The 18,933-nt window shown below is 42.7% G+C and overlaps 1 protein-coding gene across 2 annotated transcripts in view; it reads left to right on the top strand.

The window, feature by feature from the left end:
• CXADR (CXADR Ig-like cell adhesion molecule) overlaps positions 1-18,933 on the top strand; it is a 136,778-nt gene that overhangs the window by 52,146 nt on the left and 65,699 nt on the right. For both annotated transcript variants that reach the window (XM_053706012.1, XM_053706011.1), the window contains exons 4-5: positions 16,425-16,580; positions 17,231-17,353. In XM_053706012.1, the coding sequence (XP_053561987.1) occupies positions 16,425-16,580; positions 17,231-17,353 (279 nt within the window). The remainder of the gene's footprint in view (positions 1-16,424; positions 16,581-17,230; positions 17,354-18,933) is intronic.

Here is an 18,933-nt window from a genome sequence, read left to right as displayed (position 1 = left end):
GGGCTAAATCGATTCATATATTCACATATTTAGCCTTGAGGAATCATTTTAATCTGGGTATTTTGTAAAATAATATCGGCAGGCACTGTTTTGGACACCTTATTCTCTAGGGGCTTTCCCTAATCATAGGCAGAGCCTCATTTTCGCGCCGGTATTGCGCACTTGTTTTTGAGAAGCATGACATGCAGTCGCATGTGTGAGGAGCTCTGATACATAGAAAAGACTTTCTGAAGGCGTCATTTGGTATCGTATTCCCCTTTGGGCTTGGTTGGGTCTCAGCAAAGCAGATATAAGGGACTGTAAAGGGGTTAAAGATAAAAACGGTTCCGGTTCCGTTATTTTAAGGGTTAAAGCTTCCAAATTTGGTGTGCAATACTTTTAAGGCTTTAAGACACTGTGGTGAAATTTTGGTGAATTTTTGAACAATTCCTTCATACTTTTTCGCATTTGCAGTAATAAAGTGTGTTCAGTTTAAAATTTAAAGTGACAGTAACGGTTTTATTTTAAAACGTTTTTTGTACTTTGTTATCAAGTTTATGCCTGTTTAACATGTCTGAACTACCAGATAGACTGTGTTCTGAATGTGGGGAAGCCAAGGTTCCTTCTCATTTAAATAGATGTGATTTATGTGACACAAAATTTAGAGAAAATGATGCCCAAGATGATTCCTCAAGTGAGGGGAGTAAGCATGGTACTGCATCATCTCCTCCTTCGTCTACACCAGTCTTGCCCACTCAGGAGGCCCCTAGTACATCTAGCGCGCCAATACTCCTTACTATGCAACAATTAACGGCTGTAATGGATAATTCTATCAAAAACATTTTAGCCAAAATGCCCACTTATCAGCGTAAGCGCGACTGCTCTGTTTTAGAAAATACTGAAGAGCATGAGGACGCTGATGATATTGGTTCTGAAGTGCCCCTACACCAGTCTGAGGGGGCCAGGGAGGTTTTGTCTGAGGGAGAAATTTCAGATTCAGGGAAAATTTCTCAACAAGCTGAACCTGATGTGATTACATTTAAATTTAAGTTGGAACATCTCCGCGCTCTGCTTAAGGAGGTGTTATCCACTCTGGATGATTGTGAGAATTTGATCATCCCAGAGAAACTATGTAAAATGGACAAGTTCCTAGAGGTCCCGGGGCCCCCAGAAGCTTTTCCTATACCCAAGCGGGTGGCGGACATTGTAAATAAAGAATGGGAAAGGCCCGGTATACCTTTCGTCCCTCCCCCCATATTTAAAAAATTGTTTCCTATGGTCGACCCCAGAAAGGACTTATGGCAGACAGTCCCCAAGGTCGAGGGGGCGGTTTCTACGCACCACTATACCCATAGAAGATAGTTGTGTTACTTCACAAAAAACTGGCAGCTGTGCCAGATGTTCAAGCCTTTGTTCAGGCTCTGGTTAGAATCAAGCCTGTTTACAAACCTTTGACTCCTCCTTGGAGTCTCAACTTAGTTCTTTCAGTTCTTCAGGGGGTTCCGTTTGAACCCTTACATTCCGTTGATATTAAGTTATTATCTTGGAAAGTTTTGTTTTTGGTTGCAATTTCTTCTGCTAGAAGAGTTTCAGAATTATCTGCTCTGCAGTGTTCTCCTCCTTATCTGGTGTTCCATGCAGATAAGGTGGTTTTACGTACTAAACCTGGTTTTCTTCCGAAAGTTGTTTCTAACAAAAACATTAACCAGGAGATAGTCGTGCCTTCTTTGTGTCCGAATCCAGTTTCAAAGAAGGAACGCTTGTTGCACAATTTGGATGTTGTTCGCGCTCTAAAATTCTATTTAGATGCTACAAAGGATTTTAGACAAACATCTTCCTTGTTTGTTGTTTATTCTGGTAAAAGGAGAGGTCAAAAAGCAACTTCTACCTCTCTCTCTTTTTGGATTAAAAGCATCATCAGATTGGCTTATGAGACTGCCGGACGGCAGCCTCCTGAAAGAATCACAGCTCATTCCACTAGGGCTGTGGCTTCCACATGGGCCTTCAAGAACGAGGCTTCTGTTGATCAGATATGTAGGGCAGCGACTTGGTCTTCACTGCACACTTTTACCAAATTTTACAAGTTTGATACTTTTGCTTCTTCTGAGGCTATTTTTGGGAGAAAGGTTTTGCAAGCCGTGGTGCCTTCCATTTAGGTGACCTGATTTGCTCCCTCCCTTCATCCGTGTCCTAAAGCTTTGGTATTGGTTCCCACAAGTAAGGATGACGCCGTGGACCGGACACACCTATGTTGGAGAAAACAGAATTTATGTTTACCTGATAAATTACTTTCTCCAACGGTGTGTCCGGTCCACGGCCCGCCCTGGTTTTTTAATCAGGTCTGATAATTTATTTTCTTTAACTACAGTCACCACGGTATCATATGGTTTCTCCTATGCAAATATTCCTCCTTTACGTCGGTCGAATGACTGGGGTAGGCGGAGCCTAGGAGGGATCATGTGACCAGCTTTGCTGGGCTCTTTGCCATTTCCTGTTGGGGAAGAGAATATCCCACAAGTAAGGATGACGCCGTGGACCGGACACACCGTTGGAGAAAGTAATTTATCAGGTAAACATAAATTCTGTTTTTGACAGACTTGGATTTTAATGGGTGGTACACTAAGCGCCTGCCCCAAGGCGACCCTAGCTCTGGATATTGACTCCTAGTAGTCAATAAAAGAATATAGAAAATCGGGTATAAAAACCAAAGCGCCTAGTAGGCTGGGTCTAAAACTAATGTGATAATGGATATTAAAAAACTAAATATAGTATAAAAATAACACTTTAATTTTTACAGACATGGATCCATGTTACAATCGGACAAACGTAATAAAAACAATAAACAGTAAAACTCCAATGATTAAAATCTCTTCGTAGCTGGTTTAACTTAATTGATGATTAATTCAGTATTAGATATAAGTATTAGATTAATTCAGAAAGTTGTTTTTATGATAGTTAACACTGTGGGCACATAATCCTATATCTTTTATTATGTGCTCGGTCCGCTTTGCGATATATTCTCTGTCACCTAGGAAACAAACAACGCTCTAAAATCACACCCCCTGAAATATACCAATAAGAACATCACTTTATAACACACCTCTCATCACCCAACTATCACATGAGAGAATCACCCAATAGGATCAGTGTGTACGCTCACACCCATTCCATATAGATGTAACCGCATAAAGATCGATCCTCCTAACATCACACACACACTCGTTTAAATTATTACATAAAGATTTCTGAATAGTTGGTATGAGTTTAGGATCAGCAAGTAGATGTTTTAATGAGAGTATCTATGTGATCCTCGTAAATACAGGTCAATGCAGACCGGAAGTTATTGAACAGAATAGACCGGAAGTAATATCCAAAATAAAGAAAAAGCCGTATTTAGAAATACATATTTCCAGGTATAAACCTAAGAGAATCTAAGGGAAGAAAAAACAAAATTGAAAAACGATACTTTTGACAATGGTTAATCAAAAATAAGGAGTTTAATTAGTTTTATTTACACCTAACGAAACAGGAAGCACTGTACGATCACTTCCGGTTCGCATTTGACAAATGGGTATAAAAGAGTACCCAGGACAGCATAATCCAGTCTTGAAAAAGGTCTAGTACAGACCGAAACGCGTCGACTGGTGAGTCTTCTTCCTTATCAATTTGGGACTTTACGCTCTGCACTATTGTGTGTTTGTTTTCTACTTTTTAGGTAAAATTTGGGTCGGCCGGGCCCCTGACGAATTTTTATACATCAACACATCCCGGTACTGTTATAGGCTGTCATTACTATTTCTTCACAGGATCCATCAAGGATACAACTATCTTTTTATTACAGTGGCCACTGTTTTTTCATTCTTTTATTATGCACTTTTTTTCACGTTGTGTTATGATGGATTGAACATTGCTTTTTCAAGGACTGTACTGTGTTTTTTTGCTCTAAGCCACACTCATTTTTTGGATTTTTGACCATTTGATATTCACTGATTGATTATTTTGATTGAATATTTGTATTTATTTATTTTATTTATTTTATGTCACTTGAGATACACCCTGTATTTTTACCTAAGGATATATTAGGTCACTCCAGTTCTGTGTGTGGGGCACACACCAGGATTTATTATTTATTATTTTTTAGATCACTTTTAGCAAGGTTACAGCAATTTTGCTTTTGCGCAATACTACTACACATCACACCTGTTAAAAAGATTTTAGGACAATCGATATAGGTTCACCGATTTGTATTCTACAGAACACACACTAGATTTTTGTTATAACCTCTAACGAGGTTCCCTTCACCTGTAGCAAGGTGCCAGACTACTCACGGTCCCACTTAGAAAAGGGGATCAGTCCAATTAAGTTAAACCAGCTATGAAGAGATTTTAATCATTGGAGTTTTACTGTTTATTGTTTTTATTACGTTTGTCCGATTGTAACATGGATCCATGTCTGTAAAAATTAAAGTGTTATTTTTATTTTTATACTATATTTAGTTTTTTAATATCCATTATCACATTAGTTTTAGACCCAGCCTACTAGGCGCTTTGGTTTTTATACCAGACTTGGATTTTAGCCAATTAGTGCGGACTAATAAAAACTCCATGGGAATTAGCACAGTGTTAGCTATATGACACATGAACTAGCGCTGTCTAACTGAAAAACTGTCAAAATTCACTGAGATAAGAGGCAGCCTTCAACGGCTGATTTTTATATCCGTATCTGTGCATCTTATTCTTTATAGTAGTGTCTTTTACATGCGGTTATATGAAAATTAGTGTATACTGTCCCTTTAAGACCTCAGTAAAAAAGGGAAATGATTGGACAGTACATGAAAAGCAGGAGCAGATATATTATTTGGAGGTAGCTTTTTAAGGGCTCACAGTGTAAGATGTATTGGTATAGTTGAAACTTTTAAAATAAAGCAAAGGCTGAAAAACCACAGAGAGCTAAAATATATTATTGGTGGACTTTATAGTTAGCCATCCACAGTGCAAACTGTACTTCACTTTAAAATAACCTTATGTAAAAGCGAAACATAACAGGCACTACTGATACTGTAATGGCACTTACTAACTAGGTGGACATATAAAAGAGTTTGCTGGATTTACAGCTCAAACAAACTGTTGTAAACACTGGTGCCTTGGATATGGCCGGATCACACTAATAGGGTGAGGTTTGTATGTCTGATAAATCCTTAGCTTGTTATTTACTAAGCAGAGCAAATGTTAGAAAAACTTGACAGACTGCTTTGGCTACATTTAATACTTTAAGATTGTAAACTGCTCTGCCAGTTCCTGATTCTTGATATGCACAAATGCAATACATGTTGTCACAACAATGAAAAGTGTAATAAATTAAATTTTTCTTCTTAAATGGAAAGAGTCCACAGCTGCATTCATTAGTTTTGGGAATTAAGAACCTGACCACCAGGAGGAGGCAAATGCACCCCAGCCAAAGGCTTAAATACCCCTCCCACTCCCCTCATCCCCCAGTCATTATTTGCCTTTCGTCCTAGGAGGTTGGCAGAGACGTGTCCAGAAGTTTTTAAATTTTTGTTTTTTGTCTCTTATGGAGGGTAGTACTCTTCGGCATGGGACAGGAGTTTTAAGTAGTCCTGTCAGTCTCTCAGTGAGGGCTTGGATGAAAGTTAGAGTCTAAAGATGCAGGGAGAGTCTTTCTGCAAAACCATCCCGACTCATATTAACAGCTCCTCAAGCAATCGGCGTTGTCGAACTTCACTCCGCCGCCTGCTTTTTCTCTCGAGTCCATGGCGGAGGCGCTGCCACTATTCGTCACACTTGAAAGGCCTTGTTCCTGTTCCACGGCGTAGATTCCAGTAAGATCGTTTCATTTTACTTTATCGTCAATGTACTGTAATGTGAATGTTTTCCCGACAGGTTACACACCTTTGCTGGTCTAACTATTTGACATAAGGGACTCAGCTAGTCTCTGTTAGTATCTTGGAATCATGGGTTAATATCTCCTGACGGGGGTTATTGAAAAGAGGGGTTTATAATCATGTTTATGTGATTCAACCTGCTAATGTGTGATGTTTATGTGCTCGTGGTTGGAATTTTGAGGCCTTTGGAAGTGACACAGCCTTTTGGTTGGGCGCGCTTTTTTGGACTATTCGGTTCACCTTGTGTTCGGGCGTGGTTACGTTCCGCTCCCCATTTTTACATTCCTGACCGTGTGGCACAGGAGATATTCTAGTCCGGAGGGGTCTGGTCATAGGAGGTGGTGAGTGCCCCAGCCATTGTGGGTGTCAGGTGGCGTTTTTGTTTTCATACTTTAGTCCATATTGATATTTCCTCTATCCGGTTATGGAGGATTCTGATACCAAGACTATTTTGATTTCAGATTCTGTGTCCGGTGACGAATCCAGATTGTCCTCGTTGACACATGTCAACCAGTTTTGTTCCGTATGCCATTTCAGAGCGCCTGGTTCCTCGGGCTCGGGGAATCAAGGGACTGCTGAGCCATCTGCCTCTGGGGGTCCTGTCCTCCGAGGCGAGTTCCCTACCAATTCATACTTCTACACATGCTGGTAACCCAGTTTCTGATTCTTCCATGTAGGGTGCTGTGTTCCCCCTGGAGGTTGCAGCACGTTTTCGCTTCCACATAATGGTGGCGATTGTCTGCAGAGTCCAGACGTTTCTTTGAGAATGTGCTCGTGCCCGATTGTCCCGGTCCTTCCGCCTTGGGGAGGGCCTCTACAGTTCCCCCACGGGTGTAACTGTTCCTGAGTGTTGTGCCTTTCTTTACAGGATTGTGCGCCTTCGCGTATTGCTCAGACATGTTTTCTTTTACAAGATATGACGAGTCCACGGATTTCATCCTTACTTATGGGATATCGCCTCCTGGTCAGCAGGAGGAGGCAAAGAGCTCCACATCAGAGCTGTATAAATAGCTCCTCCCTTCCCCCCCCCCCCCAACCCAGTCGTTCTCTTTGCCTGTGTTAGTGATAGGAGTGAGGTGTTAGTTTAGATTCTTCAATCAAGAGTTTTTTTGTTTTTTTAAATGGTGCCAAAGTGTGCTATTTTACTACCGGGCAGCTTCTGGAAGAACCATTTATGTTATGGGAACTTGTGAGGTTTTAGTCTCACTACGCCTCCCATATTGGTGATGCCTGGATATGGACTTAGTGAATTTTTCCTAAGACCCTTCTTTCTTCACAGGACCTCGGGAGGAAGAGTGGACACTGAATATTTTCATGCTGTTCCTTAGCATGGAGGTAAGTGCAGTCTCTTTATTTCTGGGGCTTTGAGGCATATACTCAGAACTGACTGTACACTGCAGTTTGGGGTTATGGGCTCTGATATGGGTCTCCCTGTGCAAGTATGTTGGATGTCATTAGCTGAAGCAAACAGATGACAACCCACACATTATTTTATTCCAGACAGTCCGGCATCATTTCACATTAGCCAGAAGCGCTGGGAGGTGTATTATAGTGCTCAGATGTGAGAGTACAATAACGGGCATAACTCTGTTTATTTATAGTATGTTTGGCTGACGCTGGGGAATAGACGAGAACTGTGGCTGATTCCGGTACATGGCGTTAAAATGCCTTTATTATTTTCCCGGGTTCTGTGCTTGTTTCCGCCCACGAAGGACGGGACTTGATTTTGCACGCTTAGTCCGCGCAGTTACGCCTCAGTTGAGTTCCGGTGAACAAGTTCTTGGAGCAGTGTGCTCAGGCAGTCCCTAGGTCCGCTTGTCACGTTAGTCTACAAGCGATCCTAGGCACGCTGGTCGGAGGGTAGCGGTGGTCACGGAGGCAGGTAGGAGCCGCTGTGGAGGGGTGACTGAGTTTCCGGGACCAGTGTGTTTTTATAAGCAGGGCCCACATGGGGAGTGTGGGGTATACATTGGACCGCACCTTACTGCTATTTAGTTATTTTATTAATTTTTGGAATTAACGTGAAAACGTTTACGTATTTAAATACACAGTACACTATTTTTGTTGCAGTGATCATTCTGACTGTTTATCAGTGACTTGACCACACTTGCCTTTGCATCTGCTACTATGGAGGACATTAAACACAGTATATGTCCTATGTGTTTGGATGCCATTGTGGAACCCCCTGTTACACTGTGCCCCCATTTATTGAGAGAGCTTTAGAATATAAGGAGCAGATTTTCTTTAATAACGATATATCCAATGACTGTTCTCAAACTGATAAGATTCAGGGTATGCCGCAACTTTCTCCCCAAGCGTCAGAGCCTTTAACGCCCGCACAAATGACGCCATGTTCTTCAACGGCGTCTGCGTTTTTCACTTTGCAGGATATGGCTGCAGTTATGTCATCTACTCTCACAGAAGTTTTGTCTAAGTTGCCAGTGTTGCAAGGCAAACGCAGCAAGGCAGAAACCCATGTGGTCCCTGCGACTTCTGATGTTTTGATGGCTATCTCCGATGTACCCTCCCAGGGATCTGAATTGGGGGGTAGGGAGACCTTGTCTGAGGGGGAACTTTCTGACTCGGGAAGTGCGTTGCCTCAGACAGATTCGGACGTCATGTCCTTCAGATTTAAACTTGAACACCTCCGCCTGTTGCTACGGGAGGTTTTGATGACTCTGGACGACTGTGACTCTATTGTGGTACCTCCAGAGAAATTGTGTAAGATGGAAAAATACTTAGAAGTTCCTTCTTACTCTGATGTCTTTCCGGTTTCCTAAGAGAATTTTGGAAATTGTTACGCGGGAATGGGAAAAGACTGGGTATCCCGTTCTCACCTTCCCCTATGTTTAAGAAGATGTACCCTATAGCTGACTCAGTTCGGGACTCTTGGCAAATGATCCCTAAGGTGGAGGGAGCTATTTCTACCCTGGCTAAGCGTCCAACTATCCCTATTGAGGACAGTTGTGCCTTCAAAGACCCTATGGATAAAAAGTTGGAGGGTCTTCTAAAGAAGCTATTTGTTCATCAAGGATTTCTATTACAACCGACGGCCTGCATTGTACCAGTCACAACTGCGGCTGCTTTTTGGTTTGAAGCCTTAGAAGAGTCTCTTAAGACTGAGACTTCTTTAGAGGAGATAATGAATAGAATTAAGGCCCTTAAGCTGGCTAATTCTTTTGTCATGGATGCCGCCTTTCAGATCGCCAAATTGGCGGCTAAAAATGCAGGATTTTCCATTTTAGCGCGCAGAGCCTTATGGTTGAAATCTTGGTCTGCGGATGTGTACTCTAAATCCAAACTTTTGGCTATTCCTTTTAAGGGAAAGACCCTATTCGGGCCTGACTTGAAAGAAATCATTTCTGACATTACGGGAGGTAAGGGTCACCTCCTCCCTCAAGATAAGACCTCTAAGCATAGAGGACGACAAAGTAATTTTCGTTCCTTTCGTAATTTCAAAGGAGTCACCTCTTCCGCCAAACAGGAAGGGAATTATCCTCAAGCCAAGCTCACCTGGAGACCCAACCAGGCTTGGAACAAGGGTAAACAACCCAAGAAGCCTGCTGTTGCTCCCAAGACAGCATGAAGGGGACCGGATCTAGTAGGGGGCAGACTTTCTCTCTTTGTCCAGGCTTGGATAAGAGATGTTCAGGATCCCTGGACACTAGAAATCGTGTCTCAAGGGTATCAGTTGGAGTTCAAAAATTCCTTCCCAAGGGGAAGGTTTCTTCTTTCACGATTGTCTGTAGACCAGATAAAAAGAGGCATTCTTACGTTGTGTAAAAGACCTCTCCACTATGGGAGTGATTTGTCCCGTTCCAATACAGGAACAGGGGCAGGGGTTTTATTCAAATCTCTTTGTAGTTCCCAAAAAAGAGGGAACGTTCTGACCCATTATAGATTTCAAGAGTCTAAACAAGTTTCTCAGAGTTCCATCTTTCAAGATGGAGACTATCCAAACAATTCTTCCATTGATCCAGGAGGGTCAATATATGACTACCGTGGACCTAAGGGATGCATATCTTCATATTCCTATCCACAAAGATCATCACCAGTTCCTAAGGTTTGCCTTCCTGGACAAACATTTTCAGTTTGTGGCTCTTCCTTTTGGGCTGGCCACGGCACCCAGGATCTTCATGAAGGTTCTAGGGTCTCTGCTAGCGGTTCTCAGACCGTGGGGCATTGCAGTGGCGCCTTATCTGGAGGATATTCTGATCCAGGCGTCCTTATCAGCTGACGAAGTCTCATACCAACATTGTTCTTTCCTTTCTAAGGACTCACGGGTGTAAGGTGAATCTAGAAAAGAGTTCACTAATTCCACAGACAAGGGTTCCTTTCCTGGGAACTCTAATAGATTCTATATGCATGAAAATCTTCTTGACGGAAGTCAGAAAGTTAAAGATTCTGAATACTTGCCGATCCCTTCAGTCCAATCCTCGGCCATGAGTGGCTCAGTTCATGGAGGTAATTGGATTGATGGTGGCGGCAATGGACATCATTCCGTTTGCTCTTTTTCATCTCAGACCTCTACAACTGAGCATGCTCAGACAGTGGAATGGAGATTATGCAAATTTGTCTCCTCAGATCTGGATCAGGAGACAAGAGACTCTCTTCTTTGGTGGTTGTCGCAGGATCATCTGTCCCAAGGGACGTGCTTCCGCAGGCCCTCGTGGGTGATAATGACAACGGACGCCAGTCTACTAGGATGGGGTACAGTCTGGAATTCCCTGAAGGCTCAGGGTGTGTGGACTCGGTCGGAGTCTCTACTTCCATTAAATATTCTGGAGTTGAGAGCAATATTCAATGCGCTTCAGGCTTGGCCTCAGTTGGCTTCGGCCAAATTCATCCGATTTCAGTCGGACAACATCACGACTGTGGCTTACATCAATCATCAGGGAGGAACAAGGTGTTCCTTAGCGATGACAAAAGTATCCAAAATAATTCGGTGGGCGGAGGCTCACTCTTGTTATCTGTCAGCAATCTACATCCCACGAGTGGACTACTGGGAAGCGGATATTTTGAGCAGACAGACGTTTCATCCGGGGGAATGGGAACTCCATCTTCTTCGCCACCCTGATTCTCAGATGGGGCAGGCCGGAGCTGGATCTTATGGCATCTCGTCAGAATGCCAAGCTCCCGAGATACGGATCCAGGTCCAGGGATCCTCAGGCCGAACTGATAAATGCCTTGGCAGTGCCTTGGTCGTTCAACCTAGCTTATGTGTTTCCACCGGTTGCTCTACTTCCCCGGGTGATTGCTCGGATCAAACAGGAGAGGGCTTCAGTGATTCTCATCGCTCCTGCATGGCCTCCCAGGACTTGGTTTGCCGATCTGGTGGACATGTCATCTCTGCCACCGTGGAAGCTTCCATTGAGGCAGGACCTTCTCATTCAGGGACCCTTCCATCATCCAAATCTAGTTTCTCTACAGCTGACTGCTTGGAGATTGAACGCTTGATTTTATCTAAGCGAGGGTTCTTTGATTCGGTCATTGATACCTTGATTCAGGCACGTAAGCCTGTTACTAGAAAGATTTACCATAAGATATGGCGTAAATATCTTTATTGGTGCGAATCCAAGGGTTACTCATGGAGTAAGATTAGGATTCTTAGGATTTTGTCTTTTCTCCAAGAAGGATTGGAGAAGGGATTGTCAGCAAGTTCCTTAAAGGGACAGATTTCTGCTTTATCTATTTTGCTACACAAACGTCTGGCAGATGTTCCGGATGTTCAATCCTTTTGTCAGGCTCTGACTAAGATCAGGCCTGTGTTTAGACCGATTGTTCCTCCTTGGAGTTTGAATTTAGTTCTTAAAGTTCTTCAAGGGGTTCCGTTTGAACCTATGCATTCCATAGATATTAAGTTATTATCTTGGAAAGTTTTATTTTTGGTTGCTATTTCTTCTGCTTGCAGAGTTTCTGAGCTTTCAGCGTTACAATGTGATTCTCCTTATCTTATTTTTCATTCTGATAAGGTAGTGTTGCGTACCAAACCTGGGTTTCTTCCTAAGGTTGTTTCTAACAAGAATATTAATCAGGAAATTGTTGTTCCTTCATTTTGTCCTAATCCTTCTTCTAAGAAGGAGCGTCTGTTACATAATTTGGACGTAGTCCGTGCCTTGAAGTTCTACTTGCAGGCGACTAAGGACTTTCGTCAATCATCTTCATTGTTTGTTGTCTTTTCGGGGAAACGTAGGGGTCAGAAAGCTACGGCTACCTCTTTCTTTTTGGCTGAAGAGTATCATCCGTTTTGCATCCGAGACTGCTGGACATCAGCCTCCTGAACGAATTACAGCTCATTAAACTAGGGCTGTGGCTTCCTCATGGGCATTTAAAAATTATGCTTCTGTTGAACAGATTTGCAAAGCTGCAACTTGGTCGTCCCTTCACACTTTTTCCAAATTTGATACTTTTGCCTCGTCTGAGGCTGTTTTTGGGAGAAAGGTTCTTCAAGCAGTGGTGCCTTCCGTTTAGGTTCCTGTCTTGTCCCTCCCTTTCATCCGTGTCCTATAGCTTTGGTATTGTATCCCATAAGTAAGGATGAAATCCGTGGACTCGTCATATCTTGTAAAAGAAAAGGAAATTTATGCTTACCTGATAAATTTCTTTCTTTTACGATATGACGAGTCCACGGCCCACCCTGTCGTTTTTTTCTAAGACAGGTTTTTCTTTTTGTTAAACTTCAGTCACCTCTGCTCCTTGGCTTTTCCTTTCTCTTCCTAACTTCGGTCGAATGACTGGGTTGGGGGGAAAGGGAGGAGCTATTTATACAGCTCTGCTGTGGAGCTCTTTGCCTCCTCCTGCTGACCAGGAGGCAATATCCCATAAGTAAGGATGAAATCTGTGGACTCGTCATATCGTAAAAGAAAGAAATTTATCAGGTAAGCATAAATTTCCTTTTTCAGTTATTGAATGATCCTATCGTTACCAGATACAGGGATTTTCAGTCTGCTACTTCAAATGGTGCACCTTATTAGACACATGGGGATGAAGTAATCTCCTGATTGTCATTTGTTTGAGATCTTTCCCAGTTTTTGAAAGATAGGGCTCAGTTTGGCTGGTCCTGCGGGTAGGCCTGTGTCTTTTTGGGCGTTAACCTCCGGGTTGCCTTATATTTTATTTATATTCGATGGGATGTCTTTGGGTTTTTTTTCCCTTCGAGAACCTTTTGGGATTGATACTCTTTATTACTTCTTCGGAAGTTGTTTTGGACATGTTAATCCTATGTTTAAAATGTCTGTTTTCCTTTTTCCCCTATGAGGGAGAATTTATGCAGCTTGCCGTTTAGAACTCTGGGTGCAGGCTGGTCCTGTCGGGTTAGTTCGGTCTTGCGACTGTTCAGACACTTGGCGCTGTTCTGCTCTGCTGGTTCGGTAGAAGCGCCGAGTGCCCAGGTTATCATTGTTTTTCATGTTCAACTAAGCATTCGAGAGGACCTGTGGGTCCGTGAGGCGGGAAGGATTGTTTCAGTCCTTATAGCCTTCAGTCATAGATGGCTGGGCAGGGGAGTTTTTCCGCTGCGTCACTCTGACATCTGATTTCATCAGAACTTAGAGTTTCCTTCCCCATGTGCTGGAGGGTTGGAGGGCTTAACGCCCCTTACTGCAGTTGAGCGGTTTGGCCTTCATTTTTAGGCCTCTGGATTTGTCCTTTTGGGTTTGGTCCAACAGCTTGTTCAGTTGAGCTGTCTATCATGCAGAAGGTTTGTAGTTTTAAACCTGTTGCAGCTCTTGACACCTTGCAGGTGTACTCGTAAGCTGTTTATAGTGTATCTAGATACAGCTCTTACTCTTAGACGTGTACTGTCTGTTTGAGTTTTAAGAGACCTTTGGGTCATCTTCCATTGTCTCTGGGTGAGTTGGATCTCTTTTTAGGGATCTGTGTTTCCGGGTGATGGTTGTTCCCTGCGGGGACTTTGTTTAGCTCGGGTTTTTCCGGAGCTGGGTAGGCTTAGTGCCTTTCTCTTCCTTGTGTCCTCTGCTTGTGCGGAGGTGATAGGGAGACTAGTCCTGCTAGTAGGATTTTTTTGACCTCAAGCTATTCCTTGGTTGTCCTGAGGCTCTGAGAAGTATCTTCATACGACTTCTAGCCTTGCTCCTTGGAGCGTTGGACTTTAGCTAGGGGTGGTTCCTTCCTTTCTTTGGGGCTTTCGAGTTCTTATCGCTATCCGGATTCTCTGGATATGCATCTATATCTTTTGTGTCTGGCTTTTTGGTCTGCTGGGGTGTTTAGTTCTAGGTAAGGTTTGCCTGAACTATTAGGTGCCCGGACCTGTTTTCTCCCTGAGACTAACAGTTGCTGAAGCTTCGGTTTGGCCTTTTTCCTGTCCCAGTCTTGGGTGGTTTTGGAATCTTGGATCTCAGGGCTGGTCGGGGTGTTCCACGGTAGTGGGAACTTAGGCTATGTCCTTGGTCCATCTACCTAACCTGGTCATGTTTGGCCAGATTTTCAGAGTATTTTTTACTCTGCCACAGTGTAGCCCATGTCATCAAAGGGATATGTGGCTTAGTGGTTAGCTCCACAGCTCCTGAAGCAGAAGGTTGTGGGTTTGAACCGAGGCAAAACTCCTGCTTTCTGATCTGACGTTTGCTTCTGGTGTCGGCTAGCCTTCCAATGCGGAAGTTTAAATGAGGGTTAGCTGTGTGGCTTGCGCCTTAAGGGTTGTTGGTTCATACCCAGCTGCTGGCGCTGGATGCCCAATTTCTGGTGCGCCTTAGGGTTGCATTCCCCTGGTCAGCTTGCCAGTGTTCACGTGGATTCCCTGCTCTGAATGGGTTGGCTGTGCCTCTGCTTGGCAAGCTACTTATAGGGGGGTCCTTTTCTAGGACATCTGTGTTGGGAATTTCTCTTCCCATTAGCCGGTGATTCTGGCCTTCAGGACAGTTGTTGGCCTTCCGGCATCATCCCTTTCCTTTAGGGGATATTCTCCTCCCTATGGAGATAGAGTCCTTGCTTGGGGCTTCTCCTGGATGGGAGGTGGAAAGGTGGGATTGGGTCCCCTGTGGTCTTGCTGGCTCCAATTCAGACTTGTTGGGCCTTTATTTTGATAGATCCTTAGGTCTATAGCCTTGTTGTCTGTTTTCAGAGTTGGGTTGTACTTGTACTCTGTGGGGATGGCTGTGTTATCTTTACGCTCGTTCCTGTACCTGTTTTGGGTTTCATTTGTTCCCCGGTCTTGAATCCCTGAGGCTGGGTTGGTCCAGCTGGGTGTGGGTCTGCAGGTCAGGATGGCCGAGTGGTCTGAGGCGCTGCGTTCAGGTCGCAGTGTCCTCTGAATATGTGAGCCTTGTTGAGTCTATCCTGTTAGCTCAGTCTGCTAGAGTATACATTTTCCTTTCAACTTGCTCCATTGCTTTGAGAAGAGGGTTTAGTCTTCCTTCGTGTTCTGAGGGTATACTCCCCTTCTCGGGGGGCCTCGATTAAGGTTTTGTGTACCCCTTTTTAGGGACCTGTGTTTAGGTCCGGCGACTTAGGTTGCCTGGAGAATGCCCTCTGTCTGGGGGTTGCTTTTGCGGTCTGTTTCTTGCTTGACTGCTTCTTCCTCCTCACAAATACCCTCTGTGTCGTCCTGTTATGGACTCTGTGTTCTCAACCTTGGGGTTTTTAACCTGGGTGTATTACACACTTTTTCATGGAGAATGCTTTTGTATTCTATGGTCAGACACTGGGAGGTCTTTGCCTCTTCAGTTGCATTCCGTGCTTGCAGGATGTTGGAGAGACGTCTTTTCTGTCTCTGAGCCCGGTCTTATCCCGGGTTTCGCTTGGTATAGGCGTGACCTCCTTCCCTTGTTTGAGCCCCCTTGGGTCTCTGTGAGCTGGGCACACTCTTGGAAATGTTCTTTTTTTGTATTAGGGGACCTCTCCGGTTTCCTTGGTTCTCCTTTGCCTTTCCCCTTGGGGGTTTCAGCTGGTTTCTCCATCTGTGGGGGACCGTCTGTTGGGCGACGATGTCTCCTGGAGGACTGTTGGCTCAGTCGAGTCAGTTTGCGGTCTCTAGTTTGGCTTCTGGACTGACAGCGAGTCAGTGTCTTTGGGGCTTTTCCTCGGGACGAAGCAGGGTTTTTTGTTGGGTAGAGGTTCAGGCCTGGTGCCCTCAGTATGGGCCGCCTATTGTACCCTCCCGTCTTGACATTCAGTGTCCTCTATAGCTTGGGTATTGTTTTCCCAAAAGTAATAAATGCAGCTGTGAACTCTTTCCATTTAAGAAGGAAAAACATAAATTATACTTACCTGATAATTTCCTTTTTCTCTGATGGAAAGAGTCCACAGCTCCCCACCCGTAATTTTATGTGGGGCGTCCTTATTATTCTTCTGGCACCTTTTCACCCTGATATTTCTTCTACTGTTTCTTGTTCCTCGGCAGAATGACTGGGGAATGAGGGGGGTGGGAGGAGTATTTAAGCCTTTGTCTGGGGTGTCTGTGCCGCCTTCTGGTGGCCAGGTTCTTAATTTCCAAAAGTAATGAATGCAGCTGTGGACTCTTTCTATCAGAAGAAAAGGAAATCGGGTAAACATATATTTTTTTTTTTTTTTTTTTCCTGAACAGAGAAACCTGCGAAAACAAGATGTTATGTTGAAGGTGCACAGGAAATCGGAAAGGATCTTAGTCTGAAATGTAACTCAAAAGAAGGAACTTACCCCATTACCTACAGCTGGCAAAAAGTCACCGGCCAAAATAAGCTTCCACCATTGTCGACGCTGGGTATGTCCTGTTAAACTTCTTTATTAATTTTGCATTTCTGTTATTTCATCACAAAGTACTTAAACAATTAAAGGGACACTGAACCCAAAATTTTTCTTTTGTGATTCAGATAGAGCATGCAATTTTAAGCAACTTTCTAATTTACTCCTATTATAAATTTTTCTTTGTTCTCTTGCTATCTTTATATTAAAAAGAAGGCATCTAAGCTTTTTTCTTGGTTCAGAACTCTGGACAGCAGTTTTTGGTTGGTGGATGAATTTATCCACCAATCAGCAAGGACAACCTAGGTTGTTCACCAAAAATGGCCCGGCATCTAAACTTACATTCTTGCATTTCAAATACAGATACCAAGAAAATAAAGAACATTTGATAATAGGAGTAAATTAGAAAGTTGCTTAAAATTTCGTGCTCAATCTGAATCACGAAAGAAAAACATTGGGTTCAGTGTCCCTTTAAGGAATGTTACTGCGCTGTTTGTTGATTTCTTTGTAGAAAATTAAATCATTTCTAGATAAACGTACAACTTCTATAGGTAGATAACTCTTTACATGTTGGTTTTCTTTTTTCTTCATTTTCTTCTTCGCTATAGAATAACACATTGAATGATTTTATATGCTAATCTCCTTATTTTAATTTTTGTGACCATATAGATACAAATTCTGGCGTTCTGACTGTGAAAAATGCTTCGCAAGAGTACAGTGGTTTATATAAATGTATTGCGTCTAACCGAGTGGGCAGTGAAGAATGCCTCGTCACTCTGAGTGTTGTTTCTCGTGAGTATTTGGTTAGGTTTTGGATTTCTATGTTGCAATAACTTGATGAACTTGACCCAACTGTACTAGCTTGATGACCTGCTTGTTATATACTTTTTTTTTTTTTTCCTCATAAGTCCTTTCATCTCTCTTTACACGGTCAGGGATACAGGTTTACTTAACATTCTTTATTGTGGCAATGAAGTTAAGTGATGTTATTTATATTAATTTTGTGTAACTTCCTTAAAGGGACAGTTAACTCCAAAATTGTTGTTGTTTAAAAAGATAGATAATCCCTTTGCTACCCATTCTTCAGTTTTGCATAACCAACATTGTTATATTAATATACTTTTAACCTCTGTGATTACCTTGTATCTAAGCCTCTTTTGACAACCCCCGATCACATGACATTTTATTTATTATCTATTGACTTGCATTTTAGCCAATTAGTGCAGTGTCATCCACAACTCACGGGCGTGAGCACAATGTTATCTATATGGCTCACATGAACTAGCAGCCTCCTGTTGTGAAAAGCAAATACAAAAGCATGTGATAAGAGGCTGTCTGTAGTTGTCTTTTTATTATGCATTTGTTGATTATGGAAATCCACTGTATGTAACAGTCCTTTATTCCTAAAAAAAATTGTGATTTATTTACCTACGGTGGTCTTGTTTGTTTAATAGAAATATACTATTCTCTAGGTTAAGGGATGACCCATTTAATTCAAATAATTAAGCAACCTCAAAGAACTCTCAAGTCCCAATTTTTAGAAACCAGAGACTGTTTATTTTAAGAGTTCTGGCAAAGTAAAATAATTATTCCAGTCTCCAATTTGGCAAAAAGACCTTTATTTGTTTATATGGGGTCCCAAGAAAACCCCTATGTATTTTGTTTTCTTTGGACCCCATGTAAACAAATAAAGGTCTTTTTTGCCAAATTGGAGGCTGGAATAATTGTTACTTTCTGGATGAGAGGACCTGGCGAGTCTGGTATTCCGTGCCCCAAACAAAGTACAGGTGTGCTATTTTCCAACTTTATCTGAAGCTATTAAAGGGTAGATTTATCAAAGCAATTCACCTGAAATTGCGTCTAAAATTACGCATATGCACCAATCGCCATATTTATGTAGGCAATCTGCGCCTAGAAGTACGCAAATCTGATAGAAATATATTTGCATTTGCCTAGGCGCACGGGCGCGCTCTCTACAGTGCTAATACACATTGCTTCCAGACATAATTTTAGACCTAGATATAGAAATAAGACTAGTTACATATTCATCATTGCTTTGCGCCAATATTGAACTGTATTTTCTCCTCCAATTACGTCTTCTCTATTTCGCCTTCAATACATAGGCGAATCTCTGTTTAGTAGACATTTTTTCACATCTGAAGATGGAATACTTTTTGATTTTAGCTAATTTGTCCGTTGTTCGGCGCCTGCAAGAGATTGCAAGAAATATGCGCTTAGAAAGGCGCATACGTGTGCCGAGTGTCTTCTTGCACCGTTGTGGTCTTCATGCCCTGACTGATAATGAAATAAAACAACTTTTTAGGATCAACAGAGCAACTATTTTAGATGTATTTAGACTAGTATGCCATGAA

Source organism: Bombina bombina, chromosome 3, assembly GCF_027579735.1.
Source record: "Bombina bombina isolate aBomBom1 chromosome 3, aBomBom1.pri, whole genome shotgun sequence".
Classification (NCBI taxonomy): domain Eukaryota; kingdom Metazoa; phylum Chordata; class Amphibia; order Anura; family Bombinatoridae; genus Bombina; species Bombina bombina.
This window is presented reverse-complemented; position numbering and strand designations above follow the sequence as displayed.